This window comes from Dasypus novemcinctus, chromosome 19 (genome assembly GCF_030445035.2).
Source record: "Dasypus novemcinctus isolate mDasNov1 chromosome 19, mDasNov1.1.hap2, whole genome shotgun sequence".
NCBI classification, from domain to species: domain Eukaryota; kingdom Metazoa; phylum Chordata; class Mammalia; order Cingulata; family Dasypodidae; genus Dasypus; species Dasypus novemcinctus.
Window position 1 is genome coordinate 17,222,554 of NC_080691.1, and position 22,347 is coordinate 17,244,900.

At 46.4% G+C, this 22,347-nt stretch overlaps 2 protein-coding genes across 3 annotated transcripts in view; one reads left to right on the forward strand and one right to left on the reverse strand.

Moving 5' to 3' along the window:
* Positions 1-2,659, forward strand: part of CCDC92 (coiled-coil domain containing 92) — a 34,864-nt gene extending 32,205 nt beyond the window's left edge. For both annotated transcript variants that reach the window (XM_058281256.2, XM_058281257.2), the window contains exon 4: positions 1,263-2,659. In XM_058281256.2, coding sequence (XP_058137239.1) covers positions 1,263-2,038 — 776 coding nt within the window. In that variant the 3' untranslated portion in view covers positions 2,039-2,659. The remainder of the gene's footprint in view (positions 1-1,262) is intronic.
* Positions 2,660-3,513: 854 nt separating this feature from the next.
* Positions 3,514-22,347, reverse strand: part of DNAH10 (dynein axonemal heavy chain 10) — a 185,448-nt gene continuing 166,614 nt past the window's right edge. The window contains exons 65-79 of the mRNA XM_058281259.2: positions 21,417-21,690; positions 17,284-17,388; positions 16,704-16,858; positions 16,054-16,208; positions 14,799-14,982; positions 13,433-13,633; positions 12,083-12,292; positions 11,799-11,894; positions 10,860-11,031; positions 10,298-10,429; positions 9,926-10,137; positions 9,653-9,820; positions 6,164-6,344; positions 4,452-4,597; positions 3,514-3,947 (exon numbers count right to left, since the gene is read on the reverse strand). Of these exons, the coding sequence (XP_058137242.1) occupies positions 3,801-3,947; positions 4,452-4,597; positions 6,164-6,344; positions 9,653-9,820; positions 9,926-10,137; positions 10,298-10,429; positions 10,860-11,031; positions 11,799-11,894; positions 12,083-12,292; positions 13,433-13,633; positions 14,799-14,982; positions 16,054-16,208; positions 16,704-16,858; positions 17,284-17,388; positions 21,417-21,690 (2,538 nt within the window). The 3' untranslated portion in view covers positions 3,514-3,800. The remainder of the gene's footprint in view (positions 3,948-4,451; positions 4,598-6,163; positions 6,345-9,652; positions 9,821-9,925; positions 10,138-10,297; positions 10,430-10,859; positions 11,032-11,798; positions 11,895-12,082; positions 12,293-13,432; positions 13,634-14,798; positions 14,983-16,053; positions 16,209-16,703; positions 16,859-17,283; positions 17,389-21,416; positions 21,691-22,347) is intronic.

Sequence of the window (22,347 nt, forward strand, 5' to 3'; positions counted from 1 at the left end):
ATGGAGGTTGCAGTAAAGAAAGGCCAAAAGCAGGAGGCTTGATGGGGAATGGTGGAAGCTTAGGGTTTATGTGGATGCAGAAAAAGAAAAAGCCATAACACTAGGGACAGACTAAGGAGGACATTGGAAGGAGAGTCTGGCCATTTGGGTTTTATTAGGCAACGAGGAGCCATTTTTGAACAGGGGAATAAAATATTTAGAGGGATGCCCAATCTTCCTAAATACAGGGTGGATCGAAAGGGACCACTTTGGAGACAGGAAGACCAGAGAGAAGCTGCGTAGACCACTCAGCCTGACAGGGAAGTCTGCGGGGAGGACTCGGCAACACAGAGAGCACGTACAGTAAGGGAGGCAGGGCCAGGGTTGGCTCGTGGCAGCTCTAGGTTCAGTCCAGCTGGGGACGTAACAATGTGGAAGAGCAGATGATACTCAAACTTGAGGGGAATGTCTGATGGAGCATCACTGCAGCATTCACACTCCAGAGGCAGAATCGGGAGTTGACGTTCTAGGTGAGAGAACCAGATCAGCAAGGAGGAATGTGGGGAGGAGGACAACCCACTCCACTTTCTGGAGGGCAAGCTGAGGAGGGGCAGGGTGGTGGCAAAGGGCTTCAGGACCCAGGCAGTGGCCTGCATGTGACGCTAAATGCCGTCAGCAAGGGGAAGGCTGAGAAGTGGTTCAAGATGTGGTGCTGAGGCCACTAGTGGGGCAGGAAAGTAAGGTATGCTGACATTGTGCTGAAGACTTGCGGAAGGAGTTGTTGGGTGATGACAGGTGGCAGTGTACAGTGACTAGTAGCAGTCCCATCTGCTCTTATGGGTAAAGAGATGCCAGGACAGTGGGGAGCACAGCATAGGGGCTCCTCGCTCTCAGAGCAGGAGACAGGAGAATGGGAGAGGAGACCACGTTGGAGGCAAGGTGGAGGGTGGTTGTGCTTTAGACAGAGAGGCATCTTTCATACTTACCTTTTGAGAACACAACTGGAACATAGTGGGCATTTCATAAATATTTTCTGAACAGACAAATGGAATGGCTAACAGTTTCATTCTGAGTATGTGGTGAGGTCTAATACTCCAAAATTTCTTTTTAAAAATTGAGACATTCTTTTAGACATTAAGCATAACAAAAGAACTGAGAGCTGGAATGGGCCTCAAAAACCACCCTGTCTCCCCTGCCCCTCTGGACAGGTCTTTCTGCCCCCCAGGTGTTGATGGTTCAGTCTCGATAGGTTCTTAATTTGGTTCCTCGGCTTATTCTTCTAGGAGATGGAACTTCTAGAAGCAGCGAACTAAAGAAAAGATGTGAAGAACTGGAAGCTCAGCTGAAAGTCAAAGAAAATGAAAATAATGAATTGTTAAAAGAACTGGAGCAGAAAAATGCAATGATCATGGTTCTGGAGAACACCATCAAAGAGAGGGAGAAGAAGTACTTGGAAGAACTGAAAGTGAAAAGCCATAAGCTGAACATGCTGTCGAGCGAGCTGGAGCAGCGCGCGGGCACCATCGCCTACCTGACCTCCCAGCTGCACGCCGCCAAGAAGAAGCTCCTGAGCTCCAGCGGGACTTCCGATGCCAGCCCGTCCGGGAGCCCCGTGCTGGCCAGCTACAAGCCAGCGCCCCCCAAAGACAAGCTGCCCGAGACACCTCGCCGCCGGATGAAAAAGAGCCTCTCGGCTCCTCTGCACCCAGAATTCGAAGAGGTCTACAGATTTGGGGCTGAGAGCCGGAAACTACTTTTGCGTGAACCAGTGGATGCCATGCCTGACCCCACTCCGTTTCTGCTGGCCCGGGAGTCGGCCGAGGTCCACCTCATCAAGGAGAGGCCTCTCGTCATTCCTCCCATCGCTTCTGACCGGGGCTCGAGCGAGCAGCACAGCCCGGCGCGCGAGAAGCAGCACAAGGCCCACGTCGGCGTGGCCCACCGCATCCACCACGTCGCGCCCCCGCAGGCGCAGCCCGAGGTGGAGACGCTGGCGGTAGACCAGGTGAATGGAGGGAAAGTGGTGAGGAAGCACCCAGGGGCGGACAGAGCCGTGTGAGGCCTGGCCCAGGCGCCCCTTCAGCCTTCCGCCGGCAGTGCACCGCGACCACGACTAGGACAGGCTCACCCACACCTTTCCTTTTCATTCCCACGCAGGCCAAGTTTTTTCAGAACTATCAACAGGTTTTTCTCCTAATCCTGCTCCTTTCGCCCTTTCACTGACACCAACATATGATCGTGTCTCCAATACAGAACATGTATTTACTAATTGCTGTGGCCAAATACTTGTGAACCAAATCGCTTGCTTCTGATCCCACTCCATGTAATCCAAGTGCACAGGCCGCAGGCTGTATCACTACTCGATATTAACGAAATCAGATAGCCACACACCTAACTAGACAGTCCGAGCGGCACATATCAACCTTGACACCTTGTCCCCTCTGGTCCCCAGGGCAACCCGTATGGAGCAGCCCCTGCTCCCACCTGGAGGCCCCTGCAACCTCCCGACCAACTTGTCCCAGGGCAGCCTGGTACCTGAGCAGCTGTATGTATATGTCACAGGAACTAAATAAGATGATGTTACTCTTCACATCAACATGACCTGAATGTGTGTCCATATTTTTTGTTAGTTTTGTCCAAAATGTTCAAGATCCCAACAAACTTTATTTTCTAAACCTGCCTTCTTTCTGTTTTGTGTCTTTTATTAAACTACCCGAGGGAGGGCCTGGGAGGGGACTGTGGGAGGAGCCGAAGTAGCAGGTTCCGAGCAGAGCCCAGTACGTTCTTGTCCACAGGCACTTGTCTAGATCTCAGCAGCCCCTGGAAGTGGTGGTTGCACTTCCTGAAAGAGGGTCCCCAGCCACAACTCACAGCCCAGAGCTATTCCTTAGAACGCTCTGCCCTTCAGAGGTTCTGGCAGAAGCTCCTTGGGTCTGTGACTACTCTCTGCCCTTTTGTCTTGCTAGTGCTCGGCCCTGCCCCTCCTTTCTGGAGTAAAGCCACTGTCACTGCTGGCAGCCAGGCCTGGACTCAGGCGAACCTCAGTAGACAGAAGGAACAGATGTCCCATAGCCACTGTCCTGCTGCCTCTAAGTCTCCCACTTAACCCCACACCAACCCAGGAAGGCTGGGGCGGGGAGCTCCTGCAGGGAGTTCAACTCTAGGCTCGGGAGTCTCACCAGTGCCCTGCCCTGGCAGGCAAGGCCAAGGGAGCTGGGGCCAGAGACCTCTGTAAGGGAAAGTGGCCAATGGTCTGACTACCTCTGCTCCGTGCCCAGCATCACTAGCCCAGCCTGCTGCCTGCAGTTCAGCGCAGAGGAGGGCTCGGCTGGCTCCATGCCCAGCAGTCTGGGTTTCTGTCCCCCACCTAAGCAGAGAGCACTTTCCAAAAGAAGGCATCTGCTGAAACACCTGGATTGTCAAATCACACCTCTGGAAAGGTACATTCGAATTCTGAGTTGCACCAGACATACCAGGCCCTTTGCTTAATCAAGTACTTCCTCTGAGGAGGAAAAGAAAACTCAACACATCTTAAGATGTTCTATAGTATCTTCTTTATGAGTACACAGAATTCTAAAGGAAAAAAAAAATTTAAAAAACAAAAACCATTCTGGTTAATTAGTATAGAAAGAGATTAAAACTGCTGATTGCAAATTAGAGGAAAATCAGTGTCAGCCCCCTCCAGTCTCCACTCATGTATGTGGAGGCTTTGAGAGACCCAAGAAATGACAGCAGACTTGATCATTCTTCATGAATTCCCAGAATAGTTGGTGTGAGCCACAGACTTAGAATTCCAAATCCAGTATCTTCTGCTCCAAGAGCTAATCAGAATTCAGGGTGAGGCATACCCCTTCCAGCACCCAGTGAGAAATGTGCCTCGTAGTAAAGAGATCAGCTTCAAACACCAGGCCAACTCCCATGGCATTCCTTCTCATGGAGGTGGTATAGACAGGTGTCCGGAAGGTATTCTGAAAAGGACAGGTGTGTGAGACCCCCGTGGACCGAGGAGAAAGCTCATTACTAAAGAGGGGCAAAGGTTTCTTCTAGGCCTTAAGACGCAGTGGGCCCTCCAGCAGGATAATCCCCGGCTAAGCGCACCTGGACAGGGCTCTAGTAGACTTCAAAGTGGATCCCCGCCGAGCCCAGCAGGAGGCGCCCGCTGTCCACACCCACGGTAACTACCTTGTGCTGCAGGCAATTCCCAGAGAATTCCACAAGAAAGGAGGAAATCTCTCCTGAAGTAAGTCTAGACCATGGGTTCTGAACTTGAACCGGAGACTCCTGTGGCATTCCTGCATTTCATGCATTCTCCTGGGAAGCGCTTTCATCAGTCTCAAAGGCTTCCCCGACCCCAAAAGGTAAAGGACCCCTTTGAAAAGACAGGACTATCTGAAGCCCCCTCGTCTATAACGCAGTCAGAAGACGCAGGTGTAGGAGAAGTGGGGGGATGAGACCAGGGGCCTGCCTCTAACCTGCAATTTGAGGCGATGTGCTTCAATGGGAATAATCTTCAGAATTGGCAGGTCGACCACAAGCACTTTGGGTTTGCTCTTGACAAGACATCCTCTTTCTATGTCCCAGTCAGCACCTTCTAGATACAGTCCTGAGACAAAGCATCCTAGAGACAACAGAACAAAAACCAGGATTTAACAGAGGCACCTGCAACTGTGCTTGTATAAAAGCTCTATCAGATCCACCTATCCAACAAAAAAGCCACCGGCTCTGCTTCCCCAGAGGAACCGAAGACATAGTCTGGGCCTTTTTCCATAAGAGGTGGCCACCATTTCTGCCCTGCCCACAATGCTCTCTTTGAGAACCTGACCCAGAGCCCGCACGGGACCCTCCACAGACCACATGTCCTTCCCACACAGCCACAGTTAAGTGGACTAGGGCACCACCTCTCCCCAGCTGGGCTTGTCAGGTCTTCTCCCCAGGAGTGTGGCATCAAGGGCACAGAACCTGGGAAACGGACTTTGGCCCAGTGGTTAGGGCGTCCGTCTACCATATGGGAGGTCCGCAGTTCAAACCCCGGGCCTCCTTGACCCGTGTGGAGCTGGCCATGCGCAGTGCTGATGCGCGCAAGGAGTGCCGTGCCACGCAAGGGTGTCCCCCGCGTAGGGGAGCCCCACGCGCAAGGAGTGCGCCCGTGAGGAGAGCCGCCCAGCGTGAAAAGAAAGAGCAGCCTGCCCAGGAATGGCGCCGCCCACACTTCCCGTGCCGACGCCAACAGAAGCGGACAAAGAAACAAGACGCAGCAAATAGACACCAAGAACAGACAACCAGGGGAGGGGGGGAAATTAAATAAATAAATAAATCTTTAAAAAAAAAAAAAAAAAGGGCACAGAACCAACAGACCACCTTGGCACTCTGGCTATGCAGACAAGTAGCACCAGGGTCAGAGCAGGCACTGTGACAGCCCCAAATCCCCTGTAAACTTCTCTGCAGAAATCTTGCTGAGAAAGTGGTCAGTGGGGAGGCGAGCACAGCAGACATGCAGAGAAGAGGAAACTGGCCCCAGAAAGAAAGGAGTCCAGCTACCTGCCAGTTACTCGGAGATCGAGCGGGACTTCCACAACCAGGACCATGAGGATGCCCAAATTCTCACCAAAAAACCCTCTTCTTAAGCTAGTTCAGGAGGGCTTTTGTCCCTTGTAGATAAAATGGCCTCTAAGATGACAAGGCCCCAAGGTGACAGTGGTTTCCAGCTATAATTTATAGAGTCAATAACCAATGTCAACAAAATAAATAAAAAGACAAAGGAAAAAAAAAAAAAGAAAACAAAAATAACCAACGTCCCTGGGTCCTGAAAACAAAGTAAAACTTAATGGTTCCAACCAAGCTAGTCTATACTCTTCTCTGGCTCCCAGGCCTCTGGCCGCTCAGGGTTTACAGGGAAGCCACCTGGTGATCTAGTTCTTTGAAATAGCTCGTTCTAACCTAGGAACTCATTTCCTACCAGCTAGCGGAATGACCATGATTCAGGCTTTCCCTGGCATCAATTCCCAGGTCTCAATGGAGAAACTGGAAGAGAAACTTATTCACCCTCAGAGTGACAGCAACTATCTCTGTCAGTCTGGCCTGGCACATTCTGGTCCACACTCTGCTTGCCCCTTTGAACCAGGAGGTCTCAGAGAGGGAACCCCTAAAGGAGAGGGGCTGTGACTCCACTGTGAGCTGCCCTTACCTTGTCCTGCTCGCTCATTCACTTCATCTGCATCTTGGAACCTGGTCACCTGTGTGAACAAGGTGGAGCGGTCCAGCGGCCAGCCATTCCTCCGGCAGGTCGCCTGCACGAGGGCCGTGAGATAGGATTCTGGAATGTGCAGTCCCGAGAGCCACATCACGCTGGGCTCACTCTCAGTGACCTGGAGAGAAGGGAAGGCAACTCAGAAAAGCCTGGCACTGCAATTAAAGTCCAGGGATAAATCTGACCTTAGACATTCAGTGTATGATAAAAGACACATTTCTCATGGTGGAGAAAAGATGGGGCTGAAAAATAAGCTGGATCAATAAATTACAAATGGATCAAAGATTTATATATAAAAAATAAAACCATAAAAGTACCAGATCAAATCTCAAATGAATTTTTTCATATCTTAGAGTGGGAAATACAAAATCTAGAAACTATAAAAGAAAAGATTACATAAAAATTTAAAACTTTTCTATGGAAAAAATACCATCAACAAAGTCAAAGGACTTATTACAAACTGGGGAAAATATCTGCAACACAGGCAGACAAAGGCTAATTTCATAGATATACAAAGAGCTTTCAAAAAATCAATAAAAAGATGAAGTAAAAAAATGAACACAGGATATGAAAAAGACAATTCACAGAAAAAAGGATACAAAATATCTATAAGCAAAGAAAATACACTTGGCCTCATCATAATTAAGGATATGCAAATCAAAACAGAGGCCACTTTTCATCGATCAGAGGCAAAGATCCAAAATAGTAAGGATACACAGTATTATAGAGATGTGAGGAAATACACATTGTGATTTCACCTTCTCTAGAGAACTGTCAAGAGCTATCAAAAAAAATTTTTTATTTATTTTTTATTTATTTCTCTCCCCTTTCCGCCCCCCCCACCCCCAATTGTCTGCTCTCTGTGTCCATTCACTGTGCGTTCTTCTGTGACTGGTCCTGTCCTTATCAGCGGCACCGGGAATCTGTGTTTCTTTTTGTTGCATCATCTTGTTGTGTCAGCTCTCCGTGTGTGCAGCACCATTCTTGGGCAGGCTGCACTTTCTTTCGTGCTGGGCAGCTCTCCTTCTGGGGCACACTCCTTGCGCATGGGGCTCCCTTACGTGGGGGTCACCCCTGCGTGGCATAGCACTCCTTGTGCGCATCAGCACTGAGCATGGGCCAGCTCCACACGGGTCAAGGAGGCCTGGGGTTTCAACCGTGGACCTTCCATGTGGTAGGCGGACACCTTATCCATTGGGCCAAGTCTGCTTCCCAAGAGCTATCAAAATTAAAACTGCACACATTTTTAAACTCAACTCTGGCACTTCTAAGAATTTATCCATGGGATATACTCATGCAAGTATTCAAAGATGTGCACAAGAATGTTTTTTGTACTAGCAAAAAACAAAAATTTTAGTAACCACCTAAATATCCACCACAATAGGGGAAAGGTTATGGAATATATGTAAAATGGAATACTCTAAAACAGGCAACTGTATATCTCAGTGAACTCTGGGGTGGCTGAGGATTGTGGTTAAGAATACAAATATAAGAATGTTCTTTGAGGATCTATAACAAACGTATGTCACTAATACAGGGTGTTGATAGTGGGATGATATATGGGGAAAATGCACCTAAAACATACTTCTATGGGATATGAATGTATGAATGTATATGTGTTGTCACAGCATGTTCTCTTGATAGACAGAAGCTCATCTATTAGCTAACAAAATATTAAATTTCCATCTTGGGGAAGTCCTGCTACTTTCTCAAATGAAATGGCAAAAATCTCTGGAATATATAAGCTGTGCCTAATAAAAGAAAACAGGCCAAATGCCAAGCCCCAATCTTAATCCTTGTATTTATGAACCTTACTCCTATAAAAATGAAATTTTGCCTAATTATAATTAATGCCTAAGAGTTACCATCTGAAAACTTCCTTGTTTACTCATATGTGGCCTCTCTCTAAGCCACATTCAGCAAATAAACTTACTACCTTTCCCCAGAAGTGGGACATGACTCCCAGGGATGAACCTCTCTGGCACCAAGGGATTATTCCCAAGTTCCAACCAGAGATGCATTTAGAAAAAGACCTTGACCAAAAGGGGAAAACATTAAATAAAAAGTGTTTTTATAGCTAAGAGATTCCAAAGTGAGTTGGGAGGTCATTCCAGAGGTTCTGCTTATACAGGTTTCCGGCAGATTTCACTAACTGCCACAGTAAACAAAGCCTTAAACAAAAGTGCCCCCAAGGGCTCTAGGGATGGCTAGACACTAGAGGCAATGCTCACAGCCTCCAGAAATCAATACCCCCTCCATGGGCCCTATGTGGGAATATAAGAGAAATTATTACCCCAATATAACATAGTTACACTCATTTATAATTCCCCTACTCATGATTCTTCTACTCCTTTTATTTGAACCTATAATTTTCAATATACCCATTAAATATATATTAAATCTTCATTTTGTTCATATGCCAGTTGAATCCTGAATCCGAGAAGAGTTGTGGCCAATTCCTACTCTCCATTTCTTCGGGCTTACCCTGAACAACTAACAAAATGATGATGATGGAGAGGTCCCTTCCCAAAAAAGACAAGGAATACCTAGAACTGCAAGCAAAACAATTCCTTCCATCTGTCCCATAATATCTAAGTCCTCTCTCAGCCTGAAGCAGTCAGAGCAGACATTATCCCAAATCCCTCAAGACTGAGGAATGAACAAAAACAAGGGGGAGTATAATCATGGACCAAAGTAGATTTATTGATATTATAGTTATTATCTCATGTTAAAAGAAGAACTTGTAACATTGATAAAAAGGTAGTTTTGCCAGAGGTTCAGAGAGGAGGGGGAGATGAATAGGTGGAACACAAGGCATTTTTAGGTGGTGAAATTGTTCTGTGCAATGATACTGCAATGACAGATACATGGCATTATATAGTGTCAAGCCTATAAAACTGTACAGCACAAAGTGTGAACTATAATGTAAACTATAGACTTTGGTCAATAGCAATACTAAGTATTGGTACATCAAGTGTAACAAATGTACCAGAGTAATATAAGATGCCACACACTCTGTGCATGGGTATGTGTGTATGTGGGGGTGGGGGGTTATATGGGAATTCCCTATACTTTCAGTGTAATTGTTCTGTAAATCTAAAATTTCTTTAAAATCAAAGTTTATTGTTACTAAAAAAAAGCAAAATCTTGAAAAAAAAAGAATAAGGTAGACCTGAATGTGCTAAGATGGAACAGTTGCCAAAATATACTCTTTGATAAATAAATCAAGATGTGTACAGTATGCTTCCAAGTCTTAGAGAAAAAAAAAGATGCAGAAATGCTAGTATAGAATCAGAGACTATTTCTAGAATATCCAATGAACTGTTAACAGAGGTTACTACTGGGGAGTGGGGATGGGGTTGGGAGGTGGTTTGAGGGAGTACAGACTGACCCTTGAACTTGCAGAGACTGCTGCCTATCACTTACCCAGGATGTGTACTGGCTGAACCGCCGCAGGAAGTAGACCATCCAGTTTCCAAGAGTCTTTAAGGTGTCAGGGGCAAGCTTTCTCCAGATATTAGGGATGTGCCCCACAAAAAGAGACTTGGCTACATCATCTAACTCACTGCTCATTCCAACTTCTCCAGCCAAGGCCTGTTTACAGAGTCAAGAGAAATCAAGCAAGATGATATTTTTAAAATAAGTATATAAAAAGTACTACAGCTAGGCAGTAATCTGCACCTTACAAACATGCCTCACCCTTTGAAGTTCAACCAGAGACTTGGACATCCGTATCACAAGCTTGTTGAAGCGTTCTAGTTCCTGTAAGAGCACCACTGAAGTGGGGGAGATTCCCATTCCAAGGCTCCTCCTGACCTGGTCCAAGTCAAAGACTTTGGGCATCTTGTTTTCTATGTCCTTGGCCACCTGGCCAATGTAATCATCCCGGCTGATGCCAGTGCTGGATTCGCCTAAAACCAGGATAATTTTTAGAGAAGGTAAAGTATCTGAGCACAGGACTGGAACATTCCAAGCCCTCTGATTCTCAGAAAAGCATCAGAGCAATGTGGGAAAGCAATAAGAACTAAACAAACGTTACACCCTAATGAAAATGTGTGGGAAAGGCTTCACCTGTCTGAGGTTGTAGCTCCAGAAGGTGATCCCACATGGCTCGAGCTGCCTGAGTGTAATAGCCAATCTCAGCATTGGAGTGAAGACCAAACACTTCAGGGGTGTTGGAGAGTGGAAGGGCCTCAATGGCTTCTACAATCATAGAGATCAAAAAGAAGGTACACCTTGGTTTTTGAGGGCCCACAGCCTCAAAATGCCCAGACAAACTCAGTTCCACTGCATGTGGGTAAAATGTTCATAAATAAAAATTCAACACCTCCCCTAACCCAGCTGTACATCTGTCTTATGAATATGGCTCAGCGAGTGTCCCTGGGCCATTCTACCCCTCCACAATAGAATCTAGCCTATTTTCCATCATTCCATGGTGAGAAATATGAGCTAACTCCATCAGTGCTAAGACTAAGCTGCTGGACCTCCTAAAGGGCTTAGGCCTCGTCCAAGAGCCCACTAGGAGAGGGGTCAGTCAGAAGCACTATCATGCCAGCTACAGAAAACAAGGCAGGGGAAGCGGATGATCCCAGAGAACTTTGAAAAATGGCTTTTGATGTTTGAGAAATCTCACCAACAAATTTTTCCTTGACATCACCCGGAGGGATTTTATAGTCCACGTCTTTGTTCCGAAAGAAGTGGAATGGCTGGAAAGTATCAAAAATGAAATCTCCCAGGTACTCATCCATGTAGATGGTCAGAATGCGCCGATCGAAGCTGTCAATGGCCCGTCCTCCATACATGACCTGAAATTGCGCATGGTGATAGCTGGCCAGGAACTTGAGGCCCACGGGGTCCACCGCAAGGTCCCAAGTCAAGACCAAGTGCACACCTGGGAAGACTCCTGCCAGCCTGGCCATTGGGCAGCTCAAACAGTGTTGATTCATATAACCCTTTGGCCCAATGTAGACAAGAGGCCTTATTTACAAAATCATCTCTGGCTTTGCTGACTTTCTAAGGGCCTGTTCTCAATGTGTTGAGCACCCTCATGAAGCACTGGGAACCAGTTGGCAATTTGCAAAGTCCTGCTCTCCCTGCTTCCCCACCCCCAAGTCAAGCAAGCTGCCAAACAAAACAACCAAAGAAGCCAGCAGCTTCTTTTGTCTCTGGAAATGGTGATGTCAATTGTTTGAACACTGTGCAGGCCACTGGGGCCCTGGGGGAAGCTTGCCTATGAGCTCCCTGGGAACCCCTGTGCTGGCTGCAGAGGGGGAAGGAGCTGCTGGCATGCCTCTAGGATGGCTGATCAGGGTTCTGCCACCTCGCCGAGGACACCTGGCAGGAGTCCCGGGACGATGCATCCAGCTGCAGGGGACCTCCATATGAAGGGAGCTCACTTAGGACAAAGAACGACGGGTGTTGAGCTCAGGAGCAGGAAGAGTTCACGGAGTCCTAAGGGACCCTCCATTGGAGTGAGCAGGAGCCAGAGGGGAGTTAGCCTGAGGGCCCCGAGAACGTGGGAAAGGGCACGACCCAGGAGACAGTTGCCGACGGGCCCCCTAAGACACTGTACCTCTCCAATCAGGTACTTGAGGCTGGCCCATGGGATCCGAGGGTCATTTTGCTGGAAGGCTTTTGTTAAGTACGTATTCAGAATTTCCATGCAGACCTTAAAAGAGGAGGCATGGGCGTGGTTATGCTGAGACCTACACAGTCATTCACATTCTAACTCTTTTCTGAAAATGCAGACAGCAAGAACTCTGCTCTCACAGAATCCTGGGAGAAAGGTCAGGTACGGAACAGGCCTAATAAGGAAGAGTTTCCCAAGAGGGCCAAGTAGCAGCAATGTGTTTTAACCTGGAAGTCAGACTCGTTGAAGTCATAATACACATTCCATCCGATCTTTCCAAACTTCCTTCTTTCCTGCACCACAGCATGGAAAAATGCCAACACGTAGACCAGGGACTTGAAAGCAGGGTGTGGACACTGCTCTAGAGCTTCGGGGGCGATTTTGAAGTAAGTTGCTCTCATGTTGAGTTTCAGTCCATTGGGTGGCTCTGTGACAACCTGCCAGAGAAAGGAACACAAATCATGGCAGAAACTGGAAGGGCTTAAGGACAGCTTTGAAGAGTGTGAAAAATGTAGACTTCTTGGCTTGTCCTCCATCTTTATGTAACAACCTTTCCTATTCTCCTAACAGCAAAAGTATCTTGTTTAGTACCCTGATGAGGGAGTTAAAGAACTAGATTTAGTCCTAGCTCTGCCACTTGCTTGTCAGTTGACCCTTTAAACCTCTTGCTGAACCTTGGGAGCCTAAACTGTAAAATGGAAGTGGTTAAGTCTTCCCTCCACATGTCCCAGAGAGAGAAAGAGATGGAAAAAACCTTTCCAGAAGAATTCTCTGAAGAACAAATTAAATGAAGCATGTAAGCCACTTGAAACTCCTGCACATAACTACTAGATCACTGCAGGCTGTGGGGAGGAGACTATCATTAGCACTAAAAGAGATAGTTTAATCATTTAAAATACATGAAAGCTAACCTAGCTGTTGTTATGGATCCACACATAAATGGTAAAGGCAGAGCTGGGATAATAAGGCATCTGGTACAGGACAGTGGTTACGCCTGAAGGGAGATGGGGTAGGGAAGGGGTACTGTACTAGATTGAATGGGGCCCCCCGACCCAAGTCCACTCAGAACCTGGGAATGGGGCCTTATTTGTAGATCTAATCAAGTTAAGATGAGGTCATACTGGTTTAGGCTGGACCTTAAACCTAATAGGACTGGTGTCATTACCAGAGGGGGGATAGTTGAACACAGAGACACCGACACATGGGGAAGAGGCCCACATAAGGATGGAGGCAGAGGCTGGAGTGATACATCTGCAGGCCAAGGATGGCCAAAACCACCAGAAGCCAGGAGAGGCATGGAGCCATCCTCCCTTCGAGCTTCCAGGAGGAACCAACCTTGCCAACACCTTGATCTCAGAGTCCTGCCCTCCAGGACTGGGAGAGACTGACTTTCTATTGTTCTAAGTTACCTGATTCGTAGTTGTTAGAGCAGCCCTAAGAAACTAGCACAGGTACCCATGAGGTCTTGAATGCACCCTCAGGTTAATTTCTAAGCACACTCTCCCAAATACCTAGGGCAGAATGGTACTAATCTAAGAAACTGGGCTGGGGGTGTGGGTGTTTGCTTGGAGCCAGACCTTTAAGGACTTCTGCAGAATCCCAATGGGAAAGCCTTTGGTGGGGTCCGTGGTGAGCCAGAGGCGAAAGTCTGGGTGAGGCTTGCTGATCCTCTCCAGGGACTTCTCCAGATCTTTCAGCCACTTGACCAAGAGGTGGCAGTTCTGGAGCATCAGCCACTGCCCACGAGCTACTGCCGTCTCTAGCAACTGCAGGGCCACCTACACCGAGAGGGGGGACAGGAGAAGAGTCAGTGTCGCCAAACCACTCTCCCGGAGACCCACTCCAAGCCCACAGAAAAGCAGTGGCCCACTTGAGCCGGAGCCCGAGAGTAGCTGGTGATCAGGAGCTACAGAGGGAGAGTTGGAAGACACAGTCATCTAAAATTCCATCAGGGCCGCCCACTGGCTGCAGTGCAGGCTACAGCCTGGAAGACAGCGAGCACACTGCCCTCACCTGGCCACCCTCAGCCCCAAGCACTCCAACCGCTCTGTCCCTCCCATGAAGCAGCGCCACAAGAGACAAACTAAAGTTCACCTGGAAGTGGAGATGCTGTCCTGGCCAGTTCACGATCCTCAAGCGCCCCATGCATAGAAGCCAACCACAAGGTAAAAGCAAGCGAAACCCTCAAATATAAGCTCAGCTTTTGAAATGCTTTAAAACTTATCCTAGCTTCTTTCAGGGTCTGTGATTCAGGGGAGGTGGCCCTGCCTTGCTGGTGCCCTTGGCTTGCCTAGGGGTGATGCAGCACACAAATTATTACCTCCTTTCATGCATGCAGCTTCCAGCAGCCGAGGGGCCTGCCACAGCCTCCCAGGCAGCTCAAGGCACAGCCTGAACAGGCTCAGTGCCCTCTGACCCCAAAGGCCATCTGTGGACACTGCATTTACCAACCCAGGCTTTTCCTTGTGGAGCAAGTTCTATCTGGGTACAACACGTGGTTCGGAGAAGCCAGGCTGTGGAAGAGAAAGCCACTGGCCTGGAAGGCTCTGCAGGCCTGGAAGGCTCTGCAGCCCTGGGTGCATGGCCTGGGTCTCAGCCTCTCTCTACCCACCTCCTGGACCAGGCAACTGGGGCCGTGAACTCCTGACCTGCAGCAGGGCTGCTGCGAGGCCTGAGGGTGATGATGACGATGGCACAGGAGAGAGTGTGGGGAAGAGCAGAGCACAGGGATCCTGGCAGGCTGTGAAATCACAGGATTTTACATCTAGAACTTATTAACACTGCCACTGTTCAAGGCTAGCCCTCCATTACTGCTCAGTCAATAGGAATTGTGTTCAGCTGTTGCGTGGGGCGGAACTCTGAGCCTAGAAGCTAAGTTCACTCATTCCTAGCAGAGGCCAGGGACCTCCCTTTTAGAGCTCAGTCCTTCCAAGGACCAATTACCTTTTCTTGACCTTGTCCCATGGCAAGGAATTTGAGGCGGTTTCCTCCAAAGCCACTTCGCTCAGCTAACTTCATGAGATCGCTGGCAGGGTCAGAGCCGGGACTCAGGATGAACACAATGGGTGAAGTTGGCATACTCTGCTCGAAAATGGCATCGAAGCTGATCATCGGGGGCTGCACATACCTGGTGACAGACACGAAATGAGAAACCCCTCCCACGAGGGCAGCTCCAGGGCCAGGCCAGCGAGTCTCAGCAGCACTCTCTCTTCCAAGTGTCAAAACCCCTCCGGCTCTTTCTCCCATAGAGCGCTCTGCTGCCTGGTTTTAGAATCCAGCTTGTCCATGCATCTCCTACAGCAAATGGTAAACTCCTGAACAGCAGGCACCACTCGGCCTCCCTCCAGCTCAGCTTGGTACTCATGGTGTTGGGTCTAGTGGATTTGTCCTGAGCTGGTGACTCGGCCTGGCTCCTGGCCCAAGCCTTCAGCTCAAAGCCCAGAGGGTCCACGTTGACAGCTCCATGAACCAGTCCTGAATGACCCATATCTAGAGATTTTTAAAAAAAATTAGTTGCCAACACATAAAGATCGGGAGCTTTCATGTAGAAAAATGAAAGTTTCTAGCTTCTTTTGAAGAGTCAGAGGCTCTGGCCCCTCCGGGACCATGTTGCCTCCTGGCATCCATCAGAGGAGCTAGAAGAGGCTGCCCCTGTGGATGGACTTGGCCGCTTTTGTTTGCCACAGTCCCGACCCAGCCTGATTTACTTGTTTCCGCCACCTACCTGCCATGAATGCAGATTTGAGTTGGCAGCCCTAGTCACCTGTCTACCTTCACATGCAATTCTAGAGCTACCTTGTCCACTTTGTCCAATATGGCAGCCACTAGTCACATGTGGCTATCAAGCCCTTGAAATGTGGCTATGTGAATTCTCACAGAGTACTGAAGACAATATAGAAAAAAAAGAATGTTAAATATATTGACTACATGTTGAAATGACAGCACTTTTAATATCTTGAATTCAATAATATGTTATTAAAATTAATTCCACCCATTTCTTTTTATTTTAATGTGGCTACCAGAAAATATGAAAATCACATATGTGGCTTGCACTGTATTTCTCTTGAGTAATGCTGTTCCTAGAGTGAGCAGCAAACAATGCCCAAGGAAGGGCTGAGGTAGCGTGCACCCAGGTGGGGATGGCAGCAGATGTTCTACCCCAAAGACAGGCCCCAGCAAACACAAACAACTCACTCACTTCTCTCCCATCGTTACAGTCACATAGTCAGTCACTGCCCGATATACTCGATCTACGCGGAAACAGCGCAAAATAAGCAACTTCTGGAAATTGGTGATGCGTTTATCATAATCCAAGGGGAATGGAAACTGTTCAAGTGAATCCAGGTCATACCACTAGGAAGAGCAAAGAACATTCATTATGACATCAACTCAGAAATGACAAAGACCCCATCTCTACGTGAAGGCTCCAAAAGCCATTGTAAAGGAATGAGAATCTGTAGGAACTTGACCCTGAAGGCTATTTCTGGATGGATCTGTTGTTTTCTACCCCCTCTCCCAAAACTATGAACTTTAGAAAGGGAGGGGCTGGGTCTTATTCACTATTCAGTCCCCAGTGCCTATCAAGGGACCTGGTCCATGGTGAGTATATGTTCAATAATTATTTCTTGGATGCATGGATGGATGGATGGCCAGAAAGATGGATAGAGAGATGGACAGATGATTGGTTCTCCCACGCAGGTTATCTGCATTAGATAAAGGAGAATTCCATGCAGGGAATCAGAGGGCAATGATTACACTGTGAATAGGTTGCTCACAGGAAACTGTAAGCTTGGGGATTGTTGAGGGGTAGGGAAGGGGAGAGGAGAAAGAGAAGGAACATGAGCTCACATCCTGCCAGACAGTCTGATGCTTCTCGACATCATCAGGAAGATGCCCGAAGTCATCTGAAAACATTTCTGATAAAAGCATGATGTCTTCCCAGCCCTGGTCAGACAGCCAAGCACAGGGCTTTTTTCGTTTGCTTTTCTCCAAGGAAATGTTTCCTAATGACAACAGAAGAAAAGAAGTGACCAGCTATTGGACTGCCAACTCCAAGATCCTGGGAGAATTAAGTAGCTCAGTGATTTAATTTCCCTCACTTATAGAAAAAGTTCTCTTCCTGAGAAGAAGTGTGGGAAGAGAAGGAGACATGAGCTTGCCCTTGTTACTACCAGTAACGCCCACCAGGCAGCTCAGTGTGACTTCCAGCCTCTGGGCAACCACGAGCAAAGCCTGTTGGTCCAAGTCAACCTGGAATCATTTTTGAGGCTGGAACTGTCAATTAAAATATGTAATAAAACTGTGCTGTTGGAAGTCAAACTTTAATGCAAATTTTGGTGGTGATGTTACTTTTAATGAATAAACTTGTATACATGTAGCAGTGTAAGTCAAGGAAGTTGGGAAGAGTGAAATTAGGCAAATTCATTACCTTTTAAAAAGAAATCTAATTCTTCTTGGGGGACTCTCCCTTCTGCTTGTTCTATCTTGATAGTCATATTGAAAGAAAAGAGTAACTTGTGCCTTTCAAACAGCCCTGTAGGGAAACACCAGATGGATATTGATAAAATAAATTCATTTAAAAACAGTTTCTTAAGCACAAAAGCTTATACTGTAGAGAAATGATATGAAACATACAAACTGCAGGGTTGCATTTAGTTTTCCTGGTATTTAATGCCCATGAATAGCTGGGTATAAAAAATATGGGCTGTATTTATTGGTCATGCCCTAAAGCACAGTCTGCAGTGACAAACCACCACTTGTTCGTATGTGTAATGGTCATTTCTGGCACTTACTGCACTCTCCTGGGAAGGACAGTACAATAGAGGAATAGAGCCACCTTCTCAATGAAGAGCTCGTTGCTTTCCTGACTCAAAGTGCAAGTTCTTGTCTCTTGGTATGGTCTAGAGTAGATCTTGGTAAACTTTCTGTAAAGGACCAGACAGCCAATATTTTTGACCTTGCAGGCCAGATGGTCTCGTGATAACTATTCAATTCTGCCAGTAGAGCACAAAATCAGCTATAGACAGTATGTCTAGAAATAGGCATGGCTGTGCTCTAACAAAACATCATTTTCAAAAGCAGGCAGGGGCCGTAATTTGTCCTGCCACCTCTTGTTTGCTAACCCTACTGTATTAAGCACACTCCATCAATAGACTCTTCATTGATAGGAAGATGCAAAATACTAGGGTTCCTTATTTTGCATAAGAAATATGTCCCTGGAAAACAATGTATAAGTCAAAATTTTATGAACTGATTCTACTTTAGATGTTTCAGAAGGGTTGGCTACATAAGTGAGCCCTATAGGAACAGTCCTCAACTGAAAACCAAGAAAATGGGTAGACAGTTTGTTAAGAAATATTCAGGGGAGCCAATGTGGCTCAGTGATTGAGCACCAGCTTCCCACATATAAAGTCCCAGGTTCAATCCCTGGCCCTGGTACTTAAAAAAAAAGAAAGAATATTCAAATCCCTAATCACCTCTTACACTCTATAGTTCTAGGTAACTGCTCTCCTCCACCCAAATGAACTTTGGAGATGATGACATTGAGGATCTCTGAAGTGGGAATACCAGGTACTGCTGATGGGGAACCAAACTGAAGACATTTTCAGGGAACATTCTGATAGTGAGTGTTGAAGTCACCAGCCTTCTTTTCTCACTTAGTTCCCAGAATGCAAGCAGCCAGGATTATGTCCTCCAGGAAGATGGTTCTTTTCCATGTGGTTATGACACCAACTTAATAACAGATTATTTCTTTTTGCCTTTGAATTTTCACAATTTCTTAAAAATTTAATTTTTAAAAAATTTACCTGTTTCCAAAGTTAAGGTATATTCAGGGAATTTTAGAGCAGAATGACCTGCTTCAAGGTGGGCCCTTTACCCTACTATCTCTCTTCAGTATCTTGGGGAGATACTCTTGATATTTTGTTTTTATATCTTAACTCTGTCCACTGAAAAAGCAATGAACACCCTTAGCACTGAGATTTTGGTCTCTTAATGCCATTTCCCACTAAAAGAACCAGGGCTCTTGGATAAATAGCTGATTCCAGGTCTGGGGAAAATTATTTATATCATGTGCCTGGAATATCTTGTCATACCAGAAAGTAAGGAAGCTGTCAAAGACTCCAGGAATTGGGTCAAAAGGACTCCTAAACAACTTGAAACGGCTGTATCTGGCCAAAGATAGGATGGTTTGGACATCAGTAAGGACAATTAATGAAATGTATTGAAATACATCAAGTATGTTTAAGCCCATGAGTCCATAAGAACACTAAAAAATTAAAAATAATAAAGGAATCAAGTATTGGACCTACCTTTCTCATATAAAAACATTCCAGCTAATAAATGCAGAATGATTACAAAAATTAGAATATCACCATTTTGCAACTTTTAATAGATTTAGAAAATTATTTTCATTGGCCGCTAACATCACAAAAAGAAAGAAAACCAGAAATTAGGAAATACACAACACCTTGTATGTTGTGTAGAACCTGAATCTGCTCAAAGGCTCTGGATCCATTCCAAATGTTCAGGGATATGAAAAAGGAGCATTTTTAACATACCACGAGGATATAATCAGTAAAATTCAGACTATGGGAAACAAAAAAAGACAAAAGATTAGGTTTCATCCACAAATAAATGCAAGGTAAAAAAAGAGAGAGAGATTGAGGGAAGGCCTAGAGATTAAGAGAGATTTAAGAAGGAAGCAGATGTGGCTCAACTGATAGAGTGTCCACCTACCATCTAGGGGGTCCAGGGTTCAGTACCCAGAGTCTCCTGGCCTGTGTGGTGAACTGGCCCATGCGCAGTGCTGCCACACAAGGAGTGCCATGCCATGCAGGGGTGCCCCCACGTAGGGGAGCCCCACATGCAAGGGGTGTGCCCTGCAAGGAGAGCCACCCCACATGAAAAATGCAGCCTGCCCAGGAGTGGCACCGCACACATGGAGAGCTGATGCAGCAAGATGACGCCGCCAGAAGAGACGCAGATTCCTGGTGCCGCCTGACAAGAATGCAAGCGGACACAGAAGAATGCGTATGAATGGACACAGAGAGCAGACTATGGGGGGTGAGGAAGGGGAAGGGGAGAGAAATAAATAAAAATAAATCTTAAAAAAAAGATTTAAGAGCTTTATTAATTGTAATATATGGGCCTTGTACTATTTTGATGTGCTATTTTAATTTTCAGTTGCAAGTAAATGTGTGTATAAACTTTTTAAAGTTCCTCTTTTTGGGGTCCTGATTTAAAGAAATGGAAAAATAATTTATAAGTCTATTGGGAACATTTGAACATGAGCTATATGATGATATTAAGAAATTATTGATTTTTAGGTATGGTAATGGCATTTTGAATATGTTTAGAAAAAGATCTTTCTAGCAGGGGTGACAAACTACAACCTCGTGACCAAATCTAGCCTGCAGCCTGCCTCTGTGAATAGTTTTGCTGGTGCGCAGCAATGCCCATTCACTTACACATTGTCTGTGACTGCTTTTGCAATGTGACAGCAGACATCACATAACCCTCAAAGTCTAAAATAGGACAGGACTCTCTGTCCCTGTATAGAACAAGTTTGCTGACCCATTTTAAAGAGCCAAACTAAAATCTTTACAAATGATGTGATACAGATACAAAGCAGCTTTTAAAATAGTATGGGCTGTGTTACTATATAAGTGAGTCCACAGTGGATAAATGCTGGGTGATGGATGTACAAAGGCGCCTTCTACTATTCTCTTTTGTGTATATTTGAAATTTTCCAGAATACAGTTTTTAAATATCTGTTCCTTAGGGATTGTAAAATGGTGCAGCCACTTTGGAAAATAGTTTGGCAGGTCTTCAAAAAGCTAAACATAGATATACTACATGACTCAGCAATTCCACTCTTAGGTATCTACTCAAGAGAAATGAAACGTGTCCACACAAAAACCTATACACAAATGTTCATAGCAGCAGTTAATCTTAATAGTCAAAAAGTAGAAACAACAAATGTCTATCAGTGGATGAATGGATCAATAAAATGTGGCCTATCCATACAATGGGATATTATTTGGCCATAAAAAGAAGGAAGTTCTGATACATGTTACAACATGGGCGAACCCTGAAAATATTATGTTAAGTGGAAAATGCCAGACACAATAGGATACATATTGTGAAATGGGATACATACATGAAATGTCCAAAAAAGGCAAATCTATGGAAACAAAAAGCAGATCAGTGGTTGCCAGGGGCTGTGGGGAGGGAGAAATGGGAATTGACTGTTGTCGACAAGCCTGGGTTTCTTTCTGGGCTGATGAAAATGTTTTGGAATCAGACAGTGGTGATGGCTGCACAGTTATGTGAACGGCACATTTTGAAAGGGTGAAATGTATGGTGTGTAAATTGTATCTCAATAAAAATTTTTTTTTCCAATTTAGTCAATGCTTTATGAAGTCCTCTCGTAACCCGAATTATCGCACTGGAGAATGCTGTTGGGTAAGTTTTCATTTTCACAGATCAAGTTTCCCACACTCTATGTTATACCCCTTGTACTGCGCTCATTTGTCCTAATTAGTGTAAAGAGGTGATCACCTGTGCAACCGTAGTTATAGATGTTGAAGGTCAATGTGTCCATAATGTTCCTCAGTCGCTTCATAAGAATGGAATCAGGCAGCGACTTCTTAAGTGACAACCCAAAGACATCCAAGAAGGCGATCAGGGAGTACTGGTACATGGAGTTCACGAGGGCCATCTCGGACAGAACAAAGAACAGGATGGCCCCACGCCTGGCGGCCGGCCGGTAGCCATCCCGCAGCCTGTCGATGTCCACAGCTGTCTTCTCTGCCAGCTTGAGCTTCTCTGACACCTAAAGAAAAGGGCCCGATATCAAACAAATTCCCCTACCTAAAAGGTACTACCAAATGAAAACAACCAGGGAGGCTGAAATGGGCAAGAAAGTGAGAAGGCAGAGCGTGGGGTAGGGTGGGGTGGGGTGCAGCAAAGAAATCAATGCAGGGCTCCTGGGGGTTGAAAGCCACCTGCATGTGAAGAGGACCAGGGACAGTCACCCTTTTGCAAGAAGTGGTGGAAATACGTGGCTTGACTCTCCAGCAACCACACCGTCTGCTAGGAACAGTCCCTGATTTTTACTCGGAGACCCATCTTCCCCCCTTTCATTCCACGACTAGGGCTCTATCGCATGAATAGAGCATGTGACCCAGGCCGACCCACCCAAGCATAGTATCCCTAGGCCACTGGCCTGGTCTGGTGCAGGCATATGATTTGAGAGACTTCCAGGACCTTCATGATTGCAACAGGAAAAGATCCTCACCATTCCCCTTGGACTTGAACCTGAAGGGACAAGAGGCCAGAGCCATCTTGTGACAATGAGGAGCTTGGCTCCGTGGGGAGGCTGCAAATGAAGCCAAGCCCACTGAAGGCCCAGCCCAGAAAGGGAGAGAAATGGATTCCTGATATTTTTGGAGTCATGGGTCCAGTCATCCATGGACTTCTGTATTTTCTA